This window comes from Onychomys torridus, chromosome 6 (genome assembly GCF_903995425.1).
Source record: "Onychomys torridus chromosome 6, mOncTor1.1, whole genome shotgun sequence".
Lineage (NCBI taxonomy): Eukaryota > Metazoa > Chordata > Mammalia > Rodentia > Cricetidae > Onychomys > Onychomys torridus.
The window spans coordinates 21,122,020-21,147,061 of record NC_050448.1 but is presented as its reverse complement, the minus strand read 5'-3'; the positions used below and the strand labels follow the sequence as shown (position 1 = coordinate 21,147,061).

At 43.2% G+C, this 25,042-nt stretch overlaps 1 protein-coding gene and 1 pseudogene across 3 annotated transcripts in view; one reads left to right on the top strand and one right to left on the bottom strand.

Moving 5' to 3' along the window:
• Nucleotides 1-25,042, bottom strand: part of Intu (inturned planar cell polarity protein) — a 75,221-nt gene that overhangs the window by 45,540 nt on the left and 4,639 nt on the right. For 2 of the 3 annotated variants that reach the window (XM_036190255.1, XM_036190256.1), the window contains exons 1-2: nucleotides 20,138-20,359; nucleotides 6,851-7,389 (exon numbers count right to left, since the gene is read on the bottom strand). In XM_036190255.1, coding sequence (XP_036046148.1) covers nucleotides 6,851-7,389; nucleotides 20,138-20,286 — 688 coding nt within the window. In that variant the 5' untranslated portion in view covers nucleotides 20,287-20,359. Of the gene's footprint in view, nucleotides 1-6,850; nucleotides 7,390-20,137; nucleotides 20,360-25,042 lie in introns of those variants that run through there. The other variant, XM_036190257.1, reaches the window with a different exon arrangement.
• On the top strand, nucleotides 3,576-4,026 carry LOC118585490 (annotated as a pseudogene).

Sequence of the window (25,042 nt, the reverse complement as noted above, 5' to 3'; positions counted from 1 at the left end):
AGGATATAAATATTCCTAGTCTTGGTATAACTAAGAGTTACGTAAATCCAAAGGACAAATGGAAAATTTTTAACATAAACCAAGTATTGCACTTAACAAAATTGAATCTAACCACTCAGACCCATAGCTTTAAAAAAATCCAACTTCAATTTTAATTAAATCCATGTGGTAAATCCCAATGCACTGGGCTATTTGCTGCCACCGCTGACTGGTGTCTACACAGCAGGCCTTTGTACCACAGCTTCCGACAGCATTGACCCGCCAAGTACATTTTAGTCAGAATCTTCTTTCCTATGACTGTTCTCCAGTCTTCCAGCTAATTTCAAAATCAAGATCACTATTAAAATGAAAGTTTACTTTCAAACTATTGATACACAACACAACTCTTCCCAAAGACAGTAAGAGACAATTTATTCTTGGGTTAAATGTGAGTGATCATGGTCCAAAAACTCAGATTCAGGGTGACCCAAACATGTTCTGCTGTGGAAGTGAACATAAGCCAGAATAAAAGGAATCTGTAAATCAGCACAGTTACCAAAATTACTGGTGAGGGTCCCAGGTAGGTGGGCTAGCACACCAGGGTAGGGGGAGCCTCCATAAGTATCAGATGCTTTCTGGGGAGAGTCGGAACTTGGGGGTTAGTGGAAGCTTGTGTTTGGCTAAGAATACATTGATGAGGCTTTAGCTGACAGTCAAAAGGCTGTACATGGGAAAGTAATGTGAGGCTAAGAGACAGGTACAGGGTGGGCAATGATTAGGGCAAACACAGTCTAAGACAACTGGGTCTGCATCTTCAACACCTCAAATCTCCTCAATCACGAAGTTCTAACCAGTCACTCAGTCCTGTGGAGTCTTCAGCCAAGGGGGTAGCTTTTTCTCTGGGACCTTCAGTTTATAATAACATAATTAAAAGTACTATCAAAGCCCCAGTAAGCTAGCTGTGTTAAAAAAAAAATCACAAATACATCTAGGATACTGTCTCATCATTCCAAACTTTACAAGTCAAGTCCTGTCCTACATTAATGCAGAAGAGAATCAAGACAAGAGCTTACAAGACCAACTCTCTACTCTCAGGAAGCTTGAGGGGGTAATGAGTGTGTAAGTGGGCAAAGAAATAACAACGGGTTCTGCACATCTTACAAACAAAGGCACCAGGTCTGTCCTCTGTCATCCTTTCAAGAGTATGTGCACAGCGAACAGCTTGAAAGTCAGAGAAAATGTCTCTCTCTTGAGCACAGCTCAAGTCTGCTTACTGTACAGTGTGACAAGGACACACACTCTCTCTAAATAAAATGTAAAAAAAAATTTTTTTAAAAGAATGCCTCTTAAGCAAGACACTTGTGTAGCTTGATCTTCTTGAGGGGCCCCTGGCAGTGGGATCAGGATCCATCCCTGGTGCATGAGCTGGCTTTTGGGAGCCCACTGCCTATGGTGGGACATCTTGCACAGCCTTGATACAGGGGGAGAGGCTTGGACCTGCCTCAACAGAATGTACCAGGCTCTGCTGACTCCCTGTGGGAGGCTTTACTTTGTCAGAGAAGGGAGTGGAGGGTGGGGTGGGGTGGGGGGAGACGCTGGGGAGGGCAAGAGGAGGGAAGACGGGGGGATCTGTGGTTGGTATGTAAAATGAATTAAAAAAATTCCTTAATAAAAAATATGGAAAAAAGAATGCCTCTCCTGTGGTAGGTGAGATGGTCACATAGCATCTGTGGCTTACTACTGCTCAATCTCACTCCTCAGTAGATTAGTTCTGGAGCCTCTGCTGGCCTTCTCGCTTCAGCTATGACTATTTTTGAACACCAAGTCATCTTCCTATGTTCACCAAAATGAAGAATGTTTTTATACTTTTAAGCCACTCAAGTAGCAAACATTTTTGTGCTGGTACACAGTTTATAGAATTGTAATTTTATTGGGCAAATGTCATAACTTATAATGTCAATATCCATACACTTGTTTGATATTTTTGTGCTTAAAAATTTTAAAACACTAACTTGTAAGTGTCTCAATTTTTGTGCCCATAGTTTTTCTTCCTCCATTTGTGCGTGTGATATATGCACACATGTATGTAGGTCTGTGTACCCATGTGAACAAAAGGACAGGGGGAGGGGAAATCGAATGTTCTGCTCTGTCACTGTCTGCCATATTCCCTGTGACAGTCTCTTACTGAACCTGGAGCTAGGCCTGGCAGCCAGCAAGCCCCAAAGATCCTCCTGTCCCCCATACCAATGGGTTTACAAGGGCATCTGGGAGCAATACCTCGATTTTTTGTTTTTTTTTTTTAAATGTGGATACTGGATGTTTGAACTCAGGAGGACTGTAGGTCTGAGATCAACCTGTACTAGGGGGTGAATTCTAGGTTAGCTTGGCCTACACAGTGAGAACTGGGCTCAAGAAAACATCAGAACTAAACATAGCAACAATGCCAAGGAATTATACATGACAGCCACATGGAACTTCCCTTTCTTTCTCTTATAAAGAAGACATCACTGTGTGTAGGGTGGAGGGCTGCATGCAAGCCACAGTATACACATGAAGGTCACAGGACAACATTGGATGTTGGTCCTAGCCTTCCACTTTGCTTGAGACAGGGCCTCTTGTTCACCACTGCTGCACATGCCAGACTAGCTGGCAATGAGCTTCCAGGGACTCCTGTCTCAACCTCCGTCCTTGCACAGGAGCATTAAGATCACCCATGCATACTGCCGCATCTGGCTTTACATGGGTGCTGGGGATCTGAACATACAACCTCATGCAGCAAGAGCTTGAGCAAATCGCATAGCCCAACAGAAATACTTCTCAGAGATGTAGTTTGAGTCACAGAAAAGACACAGAGAATGTATATAACGAGATACAAGGGAATACATATATATGTATACACACACACACACACACACACACACACACACACACTCTCTCTCTCTCTCCCAGTCACATAAAGTTGAAGAACAAGCTAAATCAATTCTGTTCACAGAAGGCTCAAGGCTGCCTTACGACAGGATGCTGACAGACCTTACACATGCAGAACCATCTGGGTACTGAAAATGTTGACTCTTGACCCATGGAGGCAGTTAAAGAGGACAACACACACATCAAAATGATCAATGTATACTTATGGATGGATATCATACCTCAAAACATTTCTGAAAAATGAGCATGCATCTTCAAAAAAATTAAAGAAAAACATAAGCTACGTATGTCATAGAAAAGAAATCCATAGTTGAGGACTTAAGAAACTATACGAAATAACTTGGAATTAAAAATCTTCATTCATTATCATAAAGTGTCTTCACAGGGGGGTGGAGAGGAGAGTAATCTGGAAAATTAATGTGTAAAATGAGTATGATGGTGTATTTGTAATCCCAAAACTTGGGAGGCTGAGGCAGGAGAATAAAATGCTTCAGATCAACCTGTGGACTACACAGTAAAGTCTTGTCTCAAAAAACAATAAAAAAAACCATGAATAGATAAATATTATCTATAAATAGATAGATAATGCATGATTTCCTTCTCTCCTTTCTTATCTTAAAAAATAAAATCCAGTTATCCACCTGCCCCAACTCCCAGAAGCCGGCAAGATGGTGGAAGTAGAGCAGAAGAAGAAACAGATGGTCTGCAAGTTCACCACATGTATGGACCTGAACCAGCTGCTGGCTGTCTCCTATGAGCAGCTGATGCAGTTGGACAGCTCCCATCTGAGGCAGCTCAGAAGCAGGACTCCCTACTTAAGTGCCTGAGAAAGGCCAAGAAGGAGGCACCACCCATGGAGAAGCCCTAGGTGGTAAAGACTCACCTGAGGAACTCAATCATCCTGCCCCAAATGGGAGATAGTATGGTGGGCATGTATGACGGCAAGACTTTCAACCAGGTGGAAATCAAGCTAGAGATGAGTTCTCCATCACTTACAAGCCCATGAAGTGCAGCTGGCCCGTCACTGGTACCACCCACCCATCCTGCTTCATCCCCTCCAAGAAAGCATGGCCAAAAGACCCAGGTTTAGTCCCTGAGGAAAAAAAAATCCAGTTATAACCAAAAATGAATAATATTGAAGAAAAAAGCCCACCAAGGCAGCTTCCACAGTGTAGGCAAGAGAGTAAATTCTATTTGCTCCGGTCTGAAGATGCCAGCTGGCTACTGCTTTCAGGTGATTGCCAAATTTTAAGAAAACACTTAGAAACAGAAATGTAGGTGGCACCACCCCCAAAGGACAGAAAGTTTCTGAGATCCAAACAAAGAAAATAAATGCAGGATGGGCTCTGTTGTTGTGAAAGGACACAAGAGAAACATCACTGGCCTGTCTTACTAAGGACAACAGGCACAGTTACAGCCAACACGCCACACTCACCGAGAGAGCCAGAAATCAAGATGTATGTGTGTACATCGCCACAGTAGACAACTGTGCAGTGTCCTAACTGTAGTTACCTAAATACCTAGGCCGACAATCTCAGTCACTGATGGAGCTGAGATCTCCAGAGATCTCATGTCATCAAATGCAGACACAGGAAAAAGATACCTTTTTATTTGTTAAGGAAAATATGAGCCAGGTTTTACAGCACATGCCTGCAATCCTAGCTTTTGGGATGTGGAGGCAGGAGACTCAGGAGTTCAAGACCAGCACTGTGTACATATGTGAGGAAGGCTCCATGTGTTTATGTGCATACCCAATGTTTGCATGCAAAGCTAACTAGTAACAGGGCATCCCCTTGGAGTCTAATCTGAAAAATAAACAAATAAAATGAATTGAGATTTTCTAAGAGATGTTATATAATTTATACCGCTAGTATTAGAGATAGTGGTTAAGTGTGTGTCAAGGGAACATAACCATAAAAAACACACAGACATACAAAAACAACCCAAAACATTATATAAAATACTGTTGACACTTTAAAATAGTAGATGGAAAAATAACTAAAGATTCAAAAACAAAATCCTCTAAAGCTGAAAAGAATATCCAGCAGATAAAGAAGTATACTACACGGACAGATTATGGACAACAGCTTGGCGGTTAGCCCTGGTCTTTCAGGATCACAAGCATAACTGAGGGTCTTGAATTGTGATGAACAGGAGTTTGTTTTATTCAAGGGCACAGTCCTTGAAGTTCATGCACAGTCTCTGCATGGGGTTGCTCTTTCTGAAGCTCCTCGGATCCATATATACCAACACGAACATTCTGAATTAAATGTTCCTATCCTCAGCTCTCCCTGGAGGATGTGGGAAGCCATTCCACATGCACTTGTATCCAGACCTCACATCTGGCAGAAGAGCAATGAGATGGAACAGCACTCTTGCTGCCTGAGCGTCTTTATATACTTACTGCCGTGTACTTCCTAAGTAGTCAGTACCTTTGCTGGCTTCCTCGAACTAGGAGGTGTTCATCCACTAAAAGCTCCTGGAGCTACAGCAGCTAGATGAATGCCAGTGTAGACAAATGAAATACTGAAAGGTCAATCCTTTTCCCAGAACTCAACGTTCTACCTTTCTTGGGTGGCCTTTTCTCCATGAGAAGTGCGTGCGTGCGTGCGTGCGTGCGTGCGTGCGTGCGTGTGTGGTACGTGCACAAGTGTGTGGAAGTTTGTTCCCATGTATATGTAGAGGCCAGACAAGGAGTTGGTGTCTTCCTCTATCACTCTGCCCTGAGACACGGTCCCTCACTGAATCACAGCTGCTGCTTTGGCTAGGCCACATCATATTGTAAGATAATGCAGAGATGCATTTTGGAATCCATGCTCTGACAGATATCCTCCTGACATGTCTCCTTAGAACTAGCTTTGTGGCATTCTGTCATATCATCCATCACGCTGTGACACTGTCTGCCTATTTCTAACATGCTTCTTCCACTACTACATGAGCTCTTTACACAACAGTCAGAGCATCACTGTAATCTTCGCATGCCTGACACTTAATAGACACCCAAACGTGTTCTGAACCGATGAACAATGAAACTTAAGAGTTCGACTCAGACACATTTTAAAATGTTTCTAAAATTCCTGTTTTAAGCTGGGTCAGCTGGAAAGACTGGCACATTTTCAGATGGTTACAAGTTTGAATCAGTTTTGTTAAGAATGTGCTTTCAGAGCCAGTGAGATGTTCAGGGAGTAAACGCACTTGCCAGCAAGCCTGGTGAGTTGAGGTCCAAGCCCAGAACCCATATGATGGCAGGAGAGACCCACACCCACAAGCTGTCCTCTGACCTCCACACATGTCAGGTACATGTGCCCAGGCACAAACAAATAAATAACTGTAAGGAAGGATATATTTTCACATTTGATTAGTCTATCATTATAAAGTAGAATAAGGTTGCTAATTAACTCACACATTATAATCACATAACTTGAAATCAGCAATGCAAAAATATGCATCTTAGTATGTCCAAAATAACTTGTATTTTTCCTCTCAAAACTGGGATATTTTAGAGAAGTGCCCTTCCAAAGGAACTTATGTATAATACCACTGTCATTAAGAAGGTCAACTGAAACAGTCTACAGCCGCTCCAAGAACTTGGTGTCCTCAAGTGCAAACATACAATTTAAAAGTATTTTTATTCATAAATTACATATTTTTGTATCATGTTATTGGATACAGCTGTTTCAGCCTAAATGATCACTGTATAATCAACTTATTTTCTTCTCATTGTCAGCAACCATAAGCAAGATGAAATAAAGTATTATTCAAAACCTACAGATGAGCTAGGCTGCTCTTGGTCTGAACTAGCTGCGTGTGTCTTACACGGAAGCACTTCTTTTCTGACCATTTGGACCAACTTTACGGGGAGACTGTAAATCTACCTTCTATGGGGCACTACCCTTAACCACGCCCCTCTGCAAACAAGGTCTGGAGCTGCTGCCGCACTTACCAATCAGGACCTGACCGCTCTTCATGGCAGAGCCTCCTGGAGACAGGCCATGTACCACGAGCCTCTCTCCGTCGGCCTGCTTCCCACTCCGTTTCCAACTCCACTTGGTCTGATGGACGATTCCCACCAGCACTTCCAGGAGTTTGGGCTGCTCCCTGGCTTTGATGGCGGTCAGCTTTCTGGGGTTGATATAGACGGTCACATCCTTGTACCGCTGCTGCACAGTAACTCCGGTCTTCTGGTCGGACTGATGCTTCAGAATGGACACCGGCCCATTGTTGTTGCTGCTCTTTTTGTGGTAGCGCTTAGGTAAAAGTCTTTTGCTTTTCAGGATCTTGGTGAAGCGCTTGAGCTTGGGTTCATACTTCTTTCTTTCTCTGGAATCATCCTCTTCAATGATGACCTCCTTCTCACTGAACCTGACATGGTTCACGGTCTGGGTCTCCGGAAGGAGGCTTTCTTCCTCATCCTCACTCAGTTCCAGGTAGAACAGCTCTCCATTCCTCTGCACACTGTCCAGCCACTCGGGCTCTAGATCACTGTGTGAGAGAGGAAAGGTCACCAGAATGGTCATCCAACATGAGAAAGACAAATCCACCTCCCTGTGTGGGAGGGGCAGAAGGCTTGGTAGTAGAGATGGAGCGGGGTTAGAGTTTTAAAGAATGGGGAAGAGAATCAAACAGGCAGAGTGATACCAAAGAAAACAAAAAAAAGGGGGGGGAAAGGAAAGAATCTTTTCTGCAACTCTACTGGGCTATACTTTTTAAAAGAAAACCTGTAATTCCAGCACTTAAGAAACATAGGCACGGAAGACAGCCATGAATTCAAGATTAGCCTCGGCTACACAGTGAGTTCCAGGCTACAAAGTGAGACCCTGTCTCAAAAAACAAAAACAAAGCAAAACAAGAAGAACAAAATGGTTCAGTGGGTAAAGTACTTGCTGCACAACCGTGAGGACCTGAGTTCAGAGCCCCAGCCCCACAGAAAAGCCAGACTCGGGATAATGTTGCATAGGGGTGTCCTCTGAAATGACATGCTCCCTTTAGGAGGGATGAGGAAGCTCACAAGATTCAGGAGATAAAGAAAATGTCACACATCCGAGAAAGCAAAAACTTGAAAATTCTAGAAGGCCCAGCTTTACAGAAAGAGCAGGAACTGCCTGGGAGGAAGGTCTAAACAGTAGAGGGGAAATGGTTGGGTCTGGGGAGCTGCCTACATGCTGTGCAGAGGGGAGATGCCTGGGCCTGGGGAGCTGCCTACATGCTGTGCAGAGGGGAGATGCCTGGGCCTGTGGATTTACCCACATGCTACAGAGGGGAGATGCCTGGGCCTGTGGATTTACCCACATGCTGTGCAGAGGGGAGATGCCTGGGCCTGTGGATTTACCCACATGCTACAGAGGGGAGATGCCTGGGCCTGTGGATTTACCCACATGCTGTGCAGAGGGGAGATGCCTGGGCCTGTGGAGTTGCCTACATGCTGTATAGACGGCTCTAGGGCTGCAGCTTCCGAGTCTACACACTTGCTTTTGAATTGTCCCTGCCTCTTGTAAGTAACCCTTTAAAACTCCTGTTAGTGACCCCCACAAACTCCACTGACTCACCAAGTTAGACACTGCTGTCTACTCTGCTATGGGTTCCCTTTCTGCAGTGAGTAAATACATACGTGTTGTGTCTTCTCAGAAAAATCCTTCATACAACAACATGGTAGCACATGTCTAGCTCAAAGGGTGAGCTCCAGGTTCAGTGAGAGACTCTGCCTCAAAAAATAAGGTAGAGTGCAGTAAAGGACCACCAATATCAACCTCTGGCCTCTACATGTGCACACCTGGGCAAGCACACCCATTCAAATATGTGCCTGTACACACACACACACACACACACACACACACACACACACACACACCACTAATCCAGCCACTGTGTGGTTGGTTATAGGTCACTCGGACATCTCAGAATTTGCATTTGTCATTCAAAGTGTGACTGAATCCACAGAAGCCAGCTGTCTGGAAACCACAGGTAAAGGTTCTATCTGCACGGGGGGCACTTGGGGTGGCTTCAGGTTAGAATGCAGCTACGCATCATGTACTTTGTTTAGATAACAATTTTCAGAAAAGCAGCATTCATCTTTCCACAAACTGCAACCATGCCCGAAAACAGCCAGTTATAATCATAGTTCGTTTTGAACCTAGCTGCAACCTATAATTTCTGCACAACTCCTCATTAGCACTAATAGTAAGAAAAGTAAAGCCCACACTTTACATAATTCATCCTGTGGCTGCGAAAGAGGATAGGTGGGAAGTTGGTTGGTAAATACCCAAATTATTGCCATTGAAATGGAAACAGCATTAAACAGTAACAACACCCACACTGTGGCAACCCACTAATCCCTCTGTCCTGTTTGGAGCAATGGTCTGCCTTCCGAGCTGCCTGCCGTTCTTTAAAGTGACAGTGGTTTGTCAGTGTCAACCCACCATGTGGGGACAGCCTTAAGCTGGGCATCCTGGTAGGAAAGAGTGTAATCTGTGTTCTAATCATTCACCCAACAGAAGTCTTCTTTGCTCTTGAGTGTTTATTAGCAACTCTGCTTCTTTAATTAAATTCTTGTCAAATACTGAACATCACGAAAATCCGTTTTCAAAATGTCCTATCCTATAACTTCCGTGGTCTAGATAGCTGGTTAGTAACACAGACTTTTTAAGTGTTAGCCATAAAAATAAATAAATAGATAAATAAAAAAATAAATAGATAAATAAATAAATAAAAATACAAGTGGCTAAAACCACCAAAGCTAACACTGCACTGGTCTAGTTGGTTCCCAATACTTGGCATCACTTTAGATGTCCCATGCCACCAGCCACATGTCGTCGACCGCTTCAACCTCACCTATCCTTGAAGTTAGTGTTTAATACTTCACAGCTAGCTCTGCTCTGACGATTCCAAATAGCTGTGTGCCTACAGTAAGCCTTTAGGTGAGAAGTGAATAATAATCTTAACTGGCACATTATGGACAGTAGGATCAGGTTTCACTATGGCTTGGCTATGAACTGTCCCCAAAACACTTACGTGCTAATGTTTGGTCCTGGGCAGTGGGCTACAGAGAGGAGCTCAGGGCACTACCAGCCACTGATGAATTTGCAGGTGAAAAGGCTGTTAGGAGGGAGGGGGCCACTAGGGGCACGTCTCTCAAACTATGTTCTGTCTCCTCCCTGCATGGCTGCCATGAGGTGAGCAGCTTCCCTCTGCCATCTTGGACTGTTTCAACGGCAGGCCCAGATAAAAGTCAAGCAACCATTTCTTTGAAATCAGGATCCAAAGCAAATCCTTCCTCAGTTAACTAACTTGTCACAGTGCTGAGAGGTGACTGAGGCCTCAAAACCGAGATACATAACAATGACAAATGGTCTGTCTGCTTTCACATCATCCTTTTAGCTGCTGTGTTCTCTGTGTTAGGCTCATGAGCACTGCTTTTTCACTTGCTAAGTATAGGGCTGGCTCATCTTAACCTTTGAAATCTGAACACGAATTCACCTTTGGTTATGATGTAAAGATCAATGTGGGCAGAAAATGTAGCAAGTACGCAGGGCCAGGAGACACTGTGGTCAGTGAAAACACCTCTGCTGTGATATCTAGACGGTTCAGCAGATAAAAGTGCTTACTGCCTGACAACCTGAGTTGGTTCCTGGGATCCACATGGTAGAAGACAATGGACGCCACAAAGCTATTCTCTGTTCTTCACACATGCTACATGGCACATACACACTTGGAAACATACACAATAATAATAATAAATAAAACACAAAGTTAAAAAAACAAAGACCTTTGTTTTGTGGGGAAGAGAAGCTGAGAAAGAACCCACGGTGATGCATGTGGGAGGTACACGACAGAAACCTAAAGGGGAAATGATAGGGCAGAGTTAGGGAGCAAAAGAAAAACAAGACTTAACAGCTGGCTCCCGTAGAACAGGGTAAAGGACAGGCATCGTCTTAACCAAGAAATGGATGCTGAGAGACCAAGCGAGGGCTGAGAAACTGTCACAAACCACAGGAGACGAAGGAGAACTGATGACGAGCAGCAACATGATATGCTGGGTGGAATCCTGGAACCAAAACGGAACAGTAATAGAAGAGCGGTAACATCTAAATGAAGTCTGGAGTCAGCTCACAGACCAACAGTAACTTCCTACTGGCAAGCGAGTAACAGCTGGGGAAGATGTTAACATCGCAGAGAGCCGGGCTTTTTGGGAGCACAGAAGCACCTCAGCAACTTTCTTTTTTTGTTTGTTTGTTTGTTTTGTTTTGAGACAGGATTTCTCTGTGTAGTTTTGGTGCATGTCTTAGATCTTGCTCTGCAGACCAGGCTGGCCTTGAACTCACAGAGATCCGCCTGGCTCTGCCTCCCGAGTGCGGGGATTAAAGGCATGTGCCACCACTGCCCAGCCTGTGCAACTTTCTGTAAGTCAAAACTTAACCTGTATTTTAAAAAAAAGTTTTAGAAAAGGAATTAAATCTAGCTGTTTCAATTCACATTTTTGTAGTGCACAGATCTTAGGAGTCAACAATAACACACTTTTATCATCTCTGAGACTCCATGGCACAAGCTAGGAAGTTCTCACTGTGTTATGCTTTCTTGTTAGTCAATGATGTTCATTTTACTTTTTTCTAATCAGAAACAACCTTAGGTTTATAGGTGCAGACAAGGTCTGAGGGTACTTTAATTGGTTTCTAAGACCCTCAGTAATAAAGTATACAGGAGCAGCATCCTGCCCAGAGAAAAATTCATTAATGTGAAAATTAGCTCATCCACTTACAGCTGTACCCTAACGTATCAAAGGAAATGGACTTGAGAAAATGCTAGTAGCTCCCAACTCCTAATGTAATGGGTTATAGGTGTGGTGGTTTGACTAGGAATGGCACCCAGACTCATGCATCTGAATGACTGGCCCACAGAGAGGGGCACTATTAGGAGGAGTGGCCTTGTTGGAGTGTGTCACTGTGGAGGCAGGTACTGAGGTCTCATACGCTTAAGCTCTGCCCAGTGTAGTACACAGTTCTCCTTCTGCTGCCTGTGGATCAAGATGTAGAACTCTCAGCTCCTTCTCTAGCACCATGTCTGCCTGCATGCTGCCATGCTTCTCACCATGATGATAATAGACCAAACCTCTGAAATTGAAAGCTAGCCCTAATTAAATGTCTTCTAAGAGTTGCCATGGTCATGGTGTCTCTTCACAGAAATAGAAACCCTAAGACAACAGAAAACATTTTATTTTCCCTTTCTGAAAGTTACATGACTCTCTTAGGTCTTCACTTGCATTAATGCCAAGATTTTTTTTTTTTTTTCATCCTTTGAAATAGCCTGGCAATTTCCTTAACCACTTCAAGAAGATCCACACAGCATGTATCCTGATCTGCACATTTCCTCATTTAAGTAAAATGGATGTTTGTACTATCCCAAATAATTACACCCTCCTCCTCTTGAGAACAGTACAATGTGTTTTACCAAAGTGGTCACCATGTAGTTATGTGATATTAACAGGTATAACAGCAGGACACGTGTAGACAAAACAAACGGGTGATGAGGTGATGGTCAATCTCAGTTGTCAGCCTGATGGGGTCTCTCCTAGATGCAATCCTTTGGCTTTGATAAAACACCCTGACAAAAACAACATAAGGGAGAAAGGGCTTATTTTAGTTCCAGAGGGACAGAGTTCATCACAGCAGAGTGCGTGGTAACAGGAAGGAAGGCAGGAGCAGGAAGCTGGCTAATCATATTGAATTTGCACACTGGAAGCAAAGAGAGCATCACCAGCTGGATACCAGGTGTTTAAAGACATGAACCTATGTGGAACATTTCATATTCAAAACACAAGAGGATCTGGAATCCCTGGGAGACAAGCCTCTGCACATGCCTGTGAATGACTATCTAGGCTAGCCTCTGAGCATGCCTGTGACTATCTAGATTAGATTAGCCTCTGAGCATGCCCATAACTATCTAGATTAGGTCACCCTGTGGGCATGCCAGTGACTATCTAGATTAGGTTAGCCTCTGAGCATGCCCATAACTATCTAGATTAGGTCACCCTGTGGGCATGCCTGTGACTATCTAGATTAGGTTAGCCTCTGGGCATGCCTGTGAATATCTAGATTAGGTTAGCCTCTGGGCATGCCTGTAAATATCTAGATTAGGTTAGCCTCTGGGCATGCCTGTGAATATCTAGATTAGGTCAGCCTCTGGGCATGCCTGTGACTATCTAGATTAGGTTAGACTCTGGGCCTGCCAGTTAGGGATTATAAGCATTAGGTTAACCTAATAGACCTACTGTAAATGTGGGTGGCACCATTCCATGAGCTGGGGTTTTGGATTGAATAAAGAGGAGAAAGCTGGCTGACCATTCACTGATCTCTGATCCTTGACCGACCATGGATGCAGACCAGCTGCCTCAAGTACATGCTACTATGACTCCTGTCCCATGTTGGACTGTTCTCTCAAACCATAAACCAAATAAACCCTCCCTTCTTTAAGTTGTCAGGTATACTGTTACAGCAATGAGACCTAGCACATGATGGATTAATATGAATTCCATCTGAGACGTGTTCAGTAGGTGCCAGTCTGCCTAGGCTTTTCTGTGGTCCCCTGATAACATCCGAATTTCACCTCTGACAGTCTTCTAACAGAAAACCCCATCTCACTAGATGCTGTAGCAGCTTGAATGTGGCAACATCAGGTGAGCTCTTCTAGCCTCAGTTGCCATGGGCACAACAGAAAAGCCTGTCTGAGAAGACAGGGAGCGGCTGCACCCATGACTAAGCACTCACTGAGTGTAGTATATTTCTGCACCAGGAGCATAGCTCCACTGCAGCTAGACAAGAGTGACCCCGTTTCCACTTCCCATCCTGAAGCCAGTGGGCACACCTACATACAGCTAAGTTGGACTATGATCTAATGGGGGCAGAATAAAAATCACAGACCAGCAGAGCATTTACGCTTATGCTGAGGCTTTAATGTACTTTTATTTTATTCATTGTGGGGTGAAATCTTATTATGTGGCCCATGCCAGGCTTAGAATTACAATTCTCCTGCCTCAGCCTCCAGAGTTTTCAGGATGACAGGCATGGGCCACTGAGCCCAGCTTTACTGAACTTTTGAAGATGTCAGCTGGGACTGAGAGCTAACTGAACAGCTGAACCGCAAGAACTATACACACACACACACACACACACACACACACACACACACACACACACTTCTAGAGGGTAAAAGGGAGAGCAATTAAGAAGAAGCCAACAGGGATCTAGGAAGAGGTAGCATTTGAGTGGGCCCCTTCAGTGATTTTGACAAGTAGAGACAAAAAGAGATTTCAAACCCAAGGAATACAGTGTATAAGGCTGCAGGTACGAAAGAACAGATGGACATTTCAGTGCAGTAAGTATCTCAGAGGATGAAGCTGGGTACCAGGGAGATGGTTCACTGGGTAAGAGTATTTGCTCCATAAGCATGAGGACCAGGATTTGAATCTAAGGCGTTGGAGGGGGGATGGCTACTCAGGCCTGGCACCCCAGTGCTGTGAGGCATGAACAGAAGAGTCATTGGGGTTTGCTGACTGCCAGCCTACCTCCAGGTTCAGTGAAAGACCCTTTCTTTCTTCTTTTAAAAAAAGTATTCATTTACTTTACATCCTGACTTCAGTTTCCCCTCCCTCCTCTCCTCCCATAACCTGCCCACCTCTCCCTCTACCCCACCCCACCCCACTCCTCTGTTTCTGTTCAGAAAGGGGCAGGCCTCCCATGGGCGTCAACAAAGCATGGCATATCGAGTTGAGGTAGGACTACACTCCTCCCCTCATCTTAAGGCTGGGCAAGGCAACCTGGTAGGAGTCCCACAAGCAGACCAAGCTACACAACTGTCACATATATGTAGAGGCCTAGGTCAGTCCCATATAGGCTCTCTGGTTGTCAGTCCAGACTCTTAGCTCTTATGAGCCCAGGTTAGTTGTTTCTATGGGTTTTTTTGTGATGTCCTTAACACCCCTGATTCATACAATCCTTCCTCCCTCTCTCCAAAAAGATTCCCTGAGCTTGGTCCAGTGCTTGGCTGTGGACAGACCCTTCTTAAGGAATCAAGCAGAGTGACAGATCAGGACACCAATATCCACCACTGATCTTGGTCAGTACATGGGCACACGCACATATATATACATATAACACACACACACACACACACACACACACACACACACACACACACACACACATATACACACACCCCACAAAGATTCGATCAGCCAGGAAATGAACTTCCAAAGTTATCCTAAGGGATCTAAGGACAGGAAGCCACTGAGCTTTTGAGTAGAGCTGGAAAAGAGGTTTAGAACTGTGTTGTCTTTTTTTTTTTTTTTTTGATTTTTCAAGACAGGGTTTCTCTGTGTAGCTTTGCACCACTTCTGGAACTCACTTTGTAGGCCAGGCTGGCCTCAAACTCACAGAGATCCACCTGCCTCTGCCTCCAGAGTGCTGGGACTAAAGGTGTGCACCACCACTGCCCAGCTCTGTGTTGTCTTTTAAAGATTTGTTTTAAATATGTTTTTATTAATTCTTTGATAATTTCACAAAATTGTATTTTGATCATATTCACCCCCTAACTACTCCCAGATCCACTCTCACCTCTATCCCCACAATATATTATTATTATTTAAAGGACCCATCAAGTACAATAGTGTTGCCTGTGCACTCCTGGATGTGGGGACATCTACTCGAGTATGGTCCCTCTTAAAGAAAGCTAACTCACAAGAAGCCAGAAGCTAACCCAGAAGCCACCAACCATCCATAGTACCTTAGTTAGGAGTGGGGATTCATCCCCTCCATGCTAGAATGCTAACTTGCTTCATCTTATGGCTCTTTAGATCTTAGTGGCAAATCTTTAGATCTGTATGTTTAATCTGGAGTGCTTGCAGAATCCAGAAAACCAGAAATGGATCACTGATGGGAAGAAGAGTGAAATGGACTTTTTTTAAATTGTGTGTGTGTGTGTGTGTGTGTGTGTGTGTGTGTGTGTGTGTGTGTGTATCTGTTAAGCCCGAGGTATCAGATCTCCCCCTGAGCTGGAGTTACACATGATTGTGAGCCACCGGACACAGCTGGAAATGAACTTGGGTCCTCCCTTAAGACAACAGTCCATGCCATGCTCTTAATCTCAGAACCATCTCTCCCATCTTTGGAGAGAAAGTAAACTCTTGCAGCTGGAAGGAGGAATGGCTGGCAATAGAAGCTGAACATCTCCATCTGTTAGAAGGACCCCCCTCTCCCCCCCACAGAGAGGGAAAGGAGAGGCAAGGCCTGGCAGTGAGTCGGGTGGAGGGAAGGGGTGGGAATGTGAGTACAACTGGAGACTTCCAAGTCTAAAGACAGAAAGCAAGAAGGCAAGGAGGAGGGAAAAGAAACAAGGAAGAGAGTTCTCTTCAACACACTGAGTGTGGTGGCGGTTGGAAATTACCGTTTTTATCATTCACCCAGTCCCATGCTACTTATCTTATAAAACTACATGAGTTTATTGAAAAAATAAACTAATTAAAAGAAAAATCAGAGTTCAGAACAGGAGAAACAGGGGGAACTATTACCTTGAACAGGGTACATTAGTAATACGGCATCATGAATTTGAAGGAAATATTTTGATCCCATAAGTCACTCATATCCATGTCAAAACTCAAGAGAAAGGTAAACATTGATCTAAACAAACAATGGAATCCTACTCAGAAAAAAAGAGAGATGAATCACTACAGGCAACAACATAATTATCCCAAGAAAACGAAGGTAAACAAAACTAAATGACTAAATTTTTATCATCTCTGAAAAACGCAAAGGCACTTACAGCAACAGAAAGCAAGTGGCTATAGGGAGAGAGGGACACATGGTCTCAGACTCGTGGGAAAGCATCTGGGTGAGGTATAATGTGTTATGCTGATGGGTGTATGTCCAGGTTTTCACATAGGCCTCAAAAAAGTGGCTGAAAATCTCAAGCAAGATTTGAAGGAGCTATTTGCTTTCCTCTCTAGCCAATCTTATTTTAGGTAGAAGTTTCTCAGCTTTTTACAGCTAAAATCTATTTTACAGTCACCCCTCTTCTTGCCCACCAGATGTAGTTATAAACAACTATGACAAAAAACAAAACAAAACAAAACCACTTCAAAAAATTAAAAATCGATGTCATAAAATTGACAGATTCTGGCCAACATGAACTAATCAATGTTGCTTCAATGAAATGGTATCTGCAGACCAAAGCAAGGAAGCCTGGCATCACTGCCAAGGAAATGCCTGGTGTCTATTACCTAAGTTCTGAAGCAGTCAGTGGTTCATTCCCTTAACCCAATTCTCCCAACAGTTCTGTCTCTGAAGCCTCCCTGAGGTGTAGACATAACAGCATCAACCTAAAACCTCTCTCTACCAGAATAAATCTACTAAAACAAATCTATGAAAAGAATGACCTGGGGCCAGAGACATGGCTCAGCAAGCAAAGGGCCGGAGTTACTGTGCAGCAGCGGTACAAGGAGCTGAGGACCGAACCCAGGGCCTTGTGCTTGCTAGGCAAGCACTCTACCACTGAGCTAAATCCCCAACCCTGCAACTGGAATCTTGAAGTCCAGGATATGTAATGTGTCTTTCTTATTAAGTTTCATGAAGACCACAGAGGCGGCAGGTGATTCTTAGAAAAGTTCAGGTTCAACAACCTTAACTGGTACTTCAGAAAAAGAGAAGTCAATTCCTCTATTATTTGACAAACAAATTGACAAAATGCAGAGACTAATAGGGGGACTCAAGAAAATCAAAGCAAAGGATGAGAACTGTCCTGCAGGAAGAAGGGACAGAACTTGGTATAACCTAAGTTACCTAGGTTCAAGGAGGAACTCAAGTTTGGATATTCCATTGTCTACAGCAATGGTATTCGACCCCTTGCTAGCAAGAGAGCAAACCCCTCAAAGGTCCCTGGATTCTTATGTAAAATAATTAAAGACATTCAAAGGAAAACAACTAGCTAGCAATTTGACAGAAAGATGGAGAAACAACCCATTCAGAGAGGACTTGGAGACAACTGATAAAGGCCCAGTCAGATGCCTCAATGACACCAAGATCTCTCTACCAGCAGCTGCCAATGAGGGTAAGGCTATTCCTAGCCATTTAACTAATCATACTCATGTGAGCATTCAAGTAAAATCTAGACCACTTACAAGGATAGAGATGCAGCTAAAACAAGAAAAAATAAGTTCAGGTTCATATTCCTAGGCCTTTCAGTGGAATGGTTCTTCTCAAAGCAGGATGACCCAGCTTGCACTGTTACTGTAGCTTAAGGCAGTAAATATCTAATATTGTAACAAAAGATGTGAACAAAGACTTCCCAGGGCAGGTCAGCAATTCTATCTTCATGTCACACACATCAATAAGGGGCAGGCATAAAAATCTGAATTTTGGTGAGACTCAAATACTTTGCAACATGAGAGTACCATCAGGACAAGCACACTAGAATATCTGGAGTGATTGATGAATGACTAATAAAGACACAGACACATGTACTATGGATCGTGAAACATGTTTTCCTACTACAAGGTTCCTGGGTTACTCATTTCTAGAAAATCCCACTGGATGCTGGGTGCCCTGTCAGGAGTCTGTCTGAATTTCTAGAGACAGCATTCCTGTGCCCATAGGAACATTACACATTATTTCTAGGCTAACAGTGCATGACTAAGATGTGGAGAAACCAGACATGGAACTGTCAGTCTGAGGCTTTCCATAGCATAACCAAATAAGGTTCTGTATCTTCTCCTCCCGGGAAATTCATGAAAGAACAGTGTCTTGGTTAATGATAACTGCCAACTTGATACAACCTAGAATTATCTAGGAAGACAATTTCAACTGAAGAACTGCCTAGATCAGATGGACCTGTGGGCAGGTCCGTAGAGACTGTCTTGATTGCTAATTGATTTAGGTCTCAACCCACTGTGGTTCTGAAACTATAAAGAAAACTAGTTGAGCATAAGGCTGCTTGCCTGCCAGCCAGCATCACCCCACATGCTTTCTGCCTTGCAGCTTTGGCTGTGAAGTGAGTTCTTTGGTTTGGAGGTATTGTTGTAGAAGAACAAGCAGGCTGGCCTTGACTTTCCTCAGTAATGGACTGTAACCTGTAATTATAAGCCAAGTATACCCTTTCTCTTCTAAGTTGCCTTTGGTCATAATTTCTTATTATAGCAATAGACATGAAATTAGAACCACAAATGTTTACATCATTTTAAGATGACAACAATAACTTATAAAAAAAGGTTGATATTCTTATATTTGTTCAAATTTTTAAGAATACAATCTATTCCTATTAAGCTTCTAGAATGGATTTAAGCAGAGTTTTCCCTCTCTTTTAACGCCAAAAAAAAAAAAAAGTGTTACATATTGTTGGTTGAAGATATTGTAACTGCCAGTTCTAACTACACATAAAATGTTATCCTAAAACCATTGGGTACCCAGTGGCCTGAACTCTTCCACCGACAGTCATTCAAGTAAGTTACCACAGGCTTTTCCAAGAAGTCCTTAATCCACAGCAAGAGGTATAGATTACTAAAAAATGAAATACTGTGAATCAAAATAACTCATTCTTGGTATTACCAAGAATTCCTACTTGAAATAGAAAGCCCTGGGGTTGAATAGAAAAATACAGCATAAATATCCTGAGGCCAGAAAGGCTGTCTTGACAGTGAGGCGTGGAGGAGACTTCCTCTCTACTATCTATTCATTTTCATAAGAAGAAAACATCACCATAATTAAAGATAGTTGCCTTATAAAGTGTGTACGTTGTCTCTTCCCCTGTAAATACTCTGGATTTGCAGGTGGAGAAGGACCTCCGAGGTTGGGTGCATTTGCTGCTCTTGGAGAGGGCTAGAGTTCAGTTCCAAGCACCCACACAACAGCTCACAAAAGCTGGAAGCCCTAGTTCCAGGGATCCAACGCCCTCTTCTGGCCTCTACGGGCACTGCACTCACGTGCACATGCCCACACAGAGACACACAGGTACACAGAGTTAAAAATAATAAAAATACACCTTGTAAAAAAAATGTTCCGTGGTCTAAGTCACAAGTGTGGTAAGAAGGCAGTGCTACAGGGCAGGGTTCAGGAGCACCACAGACATCCTTCAAAGAGCAGAGAGCCCACCAGGAGGAGAGACCCTCTTATCCGGAAACCTCAGCAAGCAGGCCAGCGCCCGCTCCCCGCACGTGCTCCCGGGGCGGAGGACTCTCAATCCCCTGGAGCCTTACGTGTCGCTGCTGGCTGAGGAGCAGGAGCCCAAGCTGCTGGCCCCGGCGTTGGAGTCGCCTTCCTCCTCTTCCTCCTCCAGTGAGGACAGGTCTCCGGGGAGCTCGGCCGAGCGCCCACGCGAGTCTCGCCACGCGGGGTCCGACATCATCGCGATTGCGAGAGCTCGGGGTGGAGACACTCAGACCCCGGAGCCAGCTAGCTGCACCGCCATTTTGCCAGGCCTGGCCACGTGACCCCGATGTTCATCTGCGATTGGCTGAAGCGTCGGTTGCCTGGGAGACAGAGAAGCTTCCCAGCAAAGACGCGGAGCATTGAAGAGAGCCAATGAGTGCTCTTTCCACAGACTGCAAACTTTGCTGCTCCGTGTTTCCCCAAGCAGCGAGTGAGGCAGACATTCTTTTCCCCCTTTTCTTTTTTTTTCTTTCCAGGCTGAATACCTTACAGTCTGTACTTTGGCCTGTTTTCTTTTTTCTAAATTTTTTAAAATTGTGATCCAAAAGGATGGGTTCGATTTAGCAAGTTTTTGTTGTTGTTGTTGTTTTGACAGAACCTTAGAGGTAAAGCGCCTTTGCATTCATGCACCCCTCGGTGCTAATGAAAATATCTCAATTCTTTCTTTTTAAAAAAATATTTTTATCCGTGATTTGTGAATACTTAAATCAAGTATGTTTAAGGTACACAATAGCTATCACTGAGTCATCCATTGCCAACTCAATTACACTCGTGTTCTCAATTCATATACCATGCTAAGTATTTGCATACAATAGTTAAATAAGAAACAGAGACTTAGTGAGGTAAGAATGGTTATGCAGCTAGCAACAAAGTCAACCAAGAAATGAACTTTGGTCATTACAGTACACTACACTTTCTCCTCAGGAGCCACTTCTTCATTTATCTGTGGTTTCATTTTCCAAGATCAGCCAAGGTGAGAAAGCATTATATGATAGGTTCTAGAAGTGAACGATGTGTTCTAGATTGCACGTCACTCTGAGCCGTGGTGAAATCTTACACAGTCTTGTTCCACTAACTTGGTAGTAAACCTTCTGTTTGTTCAGTGTAGGCACATTGTATAGGCAATTCACCCATTAGTCCTTTCTGGTAGCTGACTGGTTAGAAGACAAGCCATCAGTCAAGGTGTCAATATCACAGTGATTGTATTCAATTAGGATAACCAACACTAGATCACAATGCCTAAATCATTTACCTAATATCACTCTGCACCTAGAAAAAAAAAATACTGGCTTTCTCCTCCTAATATTGTACCACAATCAATGAAGAAGATGCCTGTGACCTCAAAAGGTATAGAGACTTTTCCTCACAAGCAAGCAAGCATTGGACATTAGCAGTGTCCCTCTGCTCCGGTAATTTTGACACTGCCTGGAGATGCTCAGACCCTACAATATTGAGGGAGATTCCCCAAGATCGCCACCCAGGCCATGCCCTTTAAGATGGCAGTCAAAAGCTCCAGCTAGTTTTCACTTATCTACTCTCTACAACATGAGGGTCCTATAACTCTCTCCTTAAATTTGACTAATCTACTTGAGTGGCTCACAGATTCAGAGAAATTCTTATAGTTACCGTTTTATTGTCTGTCATTACAAAAATATAGATGAAAAGATACACAGGGTGAGGTATGGGAGAAGAGGTGCAGAATCCTTCAGTGTTCACTTTCCAAAAGGGCCTTGGTATGCTGATCCATCTGTGGGTTCTCTGAACCCCACCCCCTTTTTTGTTTCCTATGGAAATGTAATCACATAGCAATCATAGATTGCTAACAGGCTGCATGGGAAGACTCAGTAATGCCTGGATGTGTCTGTTCTTTTGCATTTCTTTCTCCTAGGACTCCGCTGGAATGACAAGTGTCTTTTGACCTACTGTCGGACAGGAGTAGGTCACTATAGTAAAGAGACTATAATAGTTATGTTTCTCATCAAACACATATACTTTTCCACCATTAAAGTCTCAAACAATAAAATTTACCCAAGATTTCATTCCAAAATAAAAAGTACTGAAGGTGCCTGGTTGATAAGTTAGCCGTTTGTTTGTTTGTTTGAGAGAGGGTCTCACTGTGCAGCCCTGGCTGGTCTGGAACACACTATGTAGACCAGGCTGGCCTTACATTCATAGAGATTGACCAGCCTCTGCCTCCCAGGTTCTGGGAGTGGATATGTACATGCCTGGCTGCATTTCTTAATTTTTAAAGTAACCTATTACAAGATTTTTAAAAAAGTAAAAGACATTTTAAAATACTTTACTTTTATGCTATGTATGTGGGTGTTTTGTCTGAATGTGTATCTATGTACTATGTGCATGCCTGGTGTGCTCAGAGGCCAGAAAAGGGCCACAGACCCCCTGGAATTTGAGTTCTAGACAGTTGTGAGCTGCCATGTAGGTGCTGAGATTCTAACCCAGATTCTCCAGAAGAACAGCAAGTGCTCCCAACTACCATCTCCCCAGCCCTATAAAAGACATTTTCACTAGCAAAATATCCAGTCTTCTCCCCGCTAGTAATAGTCTACCATTTCTATGAGCATCTATTAATCTTACATTGTGCTCATAAACCTCCAATGTTACTTCACTAGACAATAGAGTCTAAGTTCTGTATAGTCTTTAAAATGCTTTTCACAGAGCTGGGGATGTAGCTCACTTGACAGAGTGCTTATATAGCATGCAGAAAGCCCTGAGTTCAATCCCCAGCATTACGTAAACTAGCTATGGTGGTGCATATCTGTAATCTCATCACTAAGGAGAGGCAGGAGGAGCAGACGTTCAAGGTCATTGTTGACTACATAGAGAGGTTGAGGCCAGTTTGGGATTCATGAAATCCTGTCTCAAAAATACTTTTTCCCAAAATCAAATAACTGAGTATCAGCTAGGAGTTAGGTCCTTAATTCCTATTATATATTAACCAAACTAAGGAAGTGTGTCCAATATGTCTGATCAAAAGGAATCACTCACAGCTTACTAAATGTACAGGTTTTGAGACCTTACCCCACATCAATGGGATCAGAATCTGTAGAGCGGAAGCCTAGAAATCTCTTTTGTTGTTGTTTAAAGATTTATTTTTTTCCCTTATGTATATGGATATGTTGTTGCATGTATGTATGTATGTGCACTATGTGCATGCCTGGTACCTGAGGAGGTCAGAAGAGGCTGTTGGATCCCCTATAACTGAAGTTGCAGGTGGTTGTAAGCCACTTTGGGGGTGCTGGGAGTCAAACTGGCTCCTCTGCAAGAACAAGTATTCTAAATCGTCAGCCATCTCTCCAGCTCCCAAATCTCTGTTTTAAATGAGGGCCCCAGATGGTTCTAAAGTCTTGGGAAATGATGCCCCAAGTTTTGCCCCAGACCAGTGCTTCTTTGGGACAGGCTGGTTGGTACTTTTGAATACTCCCACTTGGTGAATTTGAGCCTGGCTGATCAGTTCTGAATCTCTCTACAAAACCACATCTGTACAACCCCCAGCACATCAATTTCTTCAAGCTTCACTTTCCTGTTCTCTACATTCACAGTGGTACCCACTGCGCAGGACTGTTTAGAGTATAGCGAATTGATACATGTAAAATACCTAGTGCAAGCAGTGTCAGTAGACAGAGCCACTCTGTGGGCTTATGAAGTTCCCTTGATGCTTCTACATAATGTATTTGTTCAAATACAATACAATTTTTGTCTTTAAGACGCAATAGCTCTCTTTGAAAAGCCATATCTTCCCTCAATCGAATATCCTATGTGTATTTGACATCCATCATGTCCTGGAGACATGATGAGGTGACCTGTTGCTGCTGCTTCTTCTTCTTCTTCTTCTTCTTCTTCTTCTTCTTCTTCTTCTTCTTCTTCTTCTTCTTCTCCTTCTCCTCCTCCTCCTCCTCCTCCTCCTCCTCCTCCTCCTCCTCCTCCTCTTCCTTCTTCTTCTTTTTGGTTTTTTGAGACAGGGTTTCTCTGTGTAGTTTTGGCTCCTTTCCTGGAACTCACTCTGTAGACCAGGCTGGCTTAGAACTCACAGAGATCCTCCTGGCTCTGCCTCCTGAGTGCTGGGATTAAAGATCTGCGCCACCACCTCCCTGCTGGTTGTTTTCTTCTTTAAACTTCTCTCCTTTCACAAATTTGAATCACAGCCAAAAAGAAAGCAGAAAGAAAGAAAGAAAGAAAGAAAGAAAGAAAGAAAAGGATCCCTATAAAAGTATATTGTCTAATAAAAATTCCTTGTACTAGATACTCCAAATGTCAACTTCCTGGGCTAATTAAGTTCCATCTGTTAGTTTAATTGGAGAGAGAAAGAGAGAGAGAGAATTTGTGTGTAACTACCTTGCTTGATCTTTCATACAGACCCACATACAACAACTATTTCTATTAATTTAATTTGTGTGGGTGTGGTATTGTATCTCCAATTTTATTAATTTTTAATATCTTAATTGTGTTGGGAAAGGATGGAGAAAGAAAAAGAAAATAACATCAGGGTCTTCTGAAAATACCCCGTTAGTCCAAGGGCTTAATAACTGGAAATCACAAGAAAATCTTAAAGATTTAGACTGGGGTATATTCTCATTTTCTATTTTTGACTGTATAAAAATTGAAGCCCAAAAATGTTTAGTTTCATAGGTAGGAGACACAAGGTCAACATTTCCATAGATTACCATCTCAATTAGGCAAACAATACAATTCAGACATAAAATACCCCAGATAAGAACATAATTAAATATTTACTATCGTTAGCGGGCTCAAGGACTCTCTGTTTGGTAGCAGGCGAAGCTAGCAAGGAGAGATAAATGACAACAGGGCCATGGGAGATGATGTTCATTTAAAACCAGGGCAAAAGTCGACATAATGCAGCTTTGTCAGGAACTAATCAATAGTGCCCTAAGTGTGAACACAGGAATAACACTTATAAAATGAGCAATAATAGT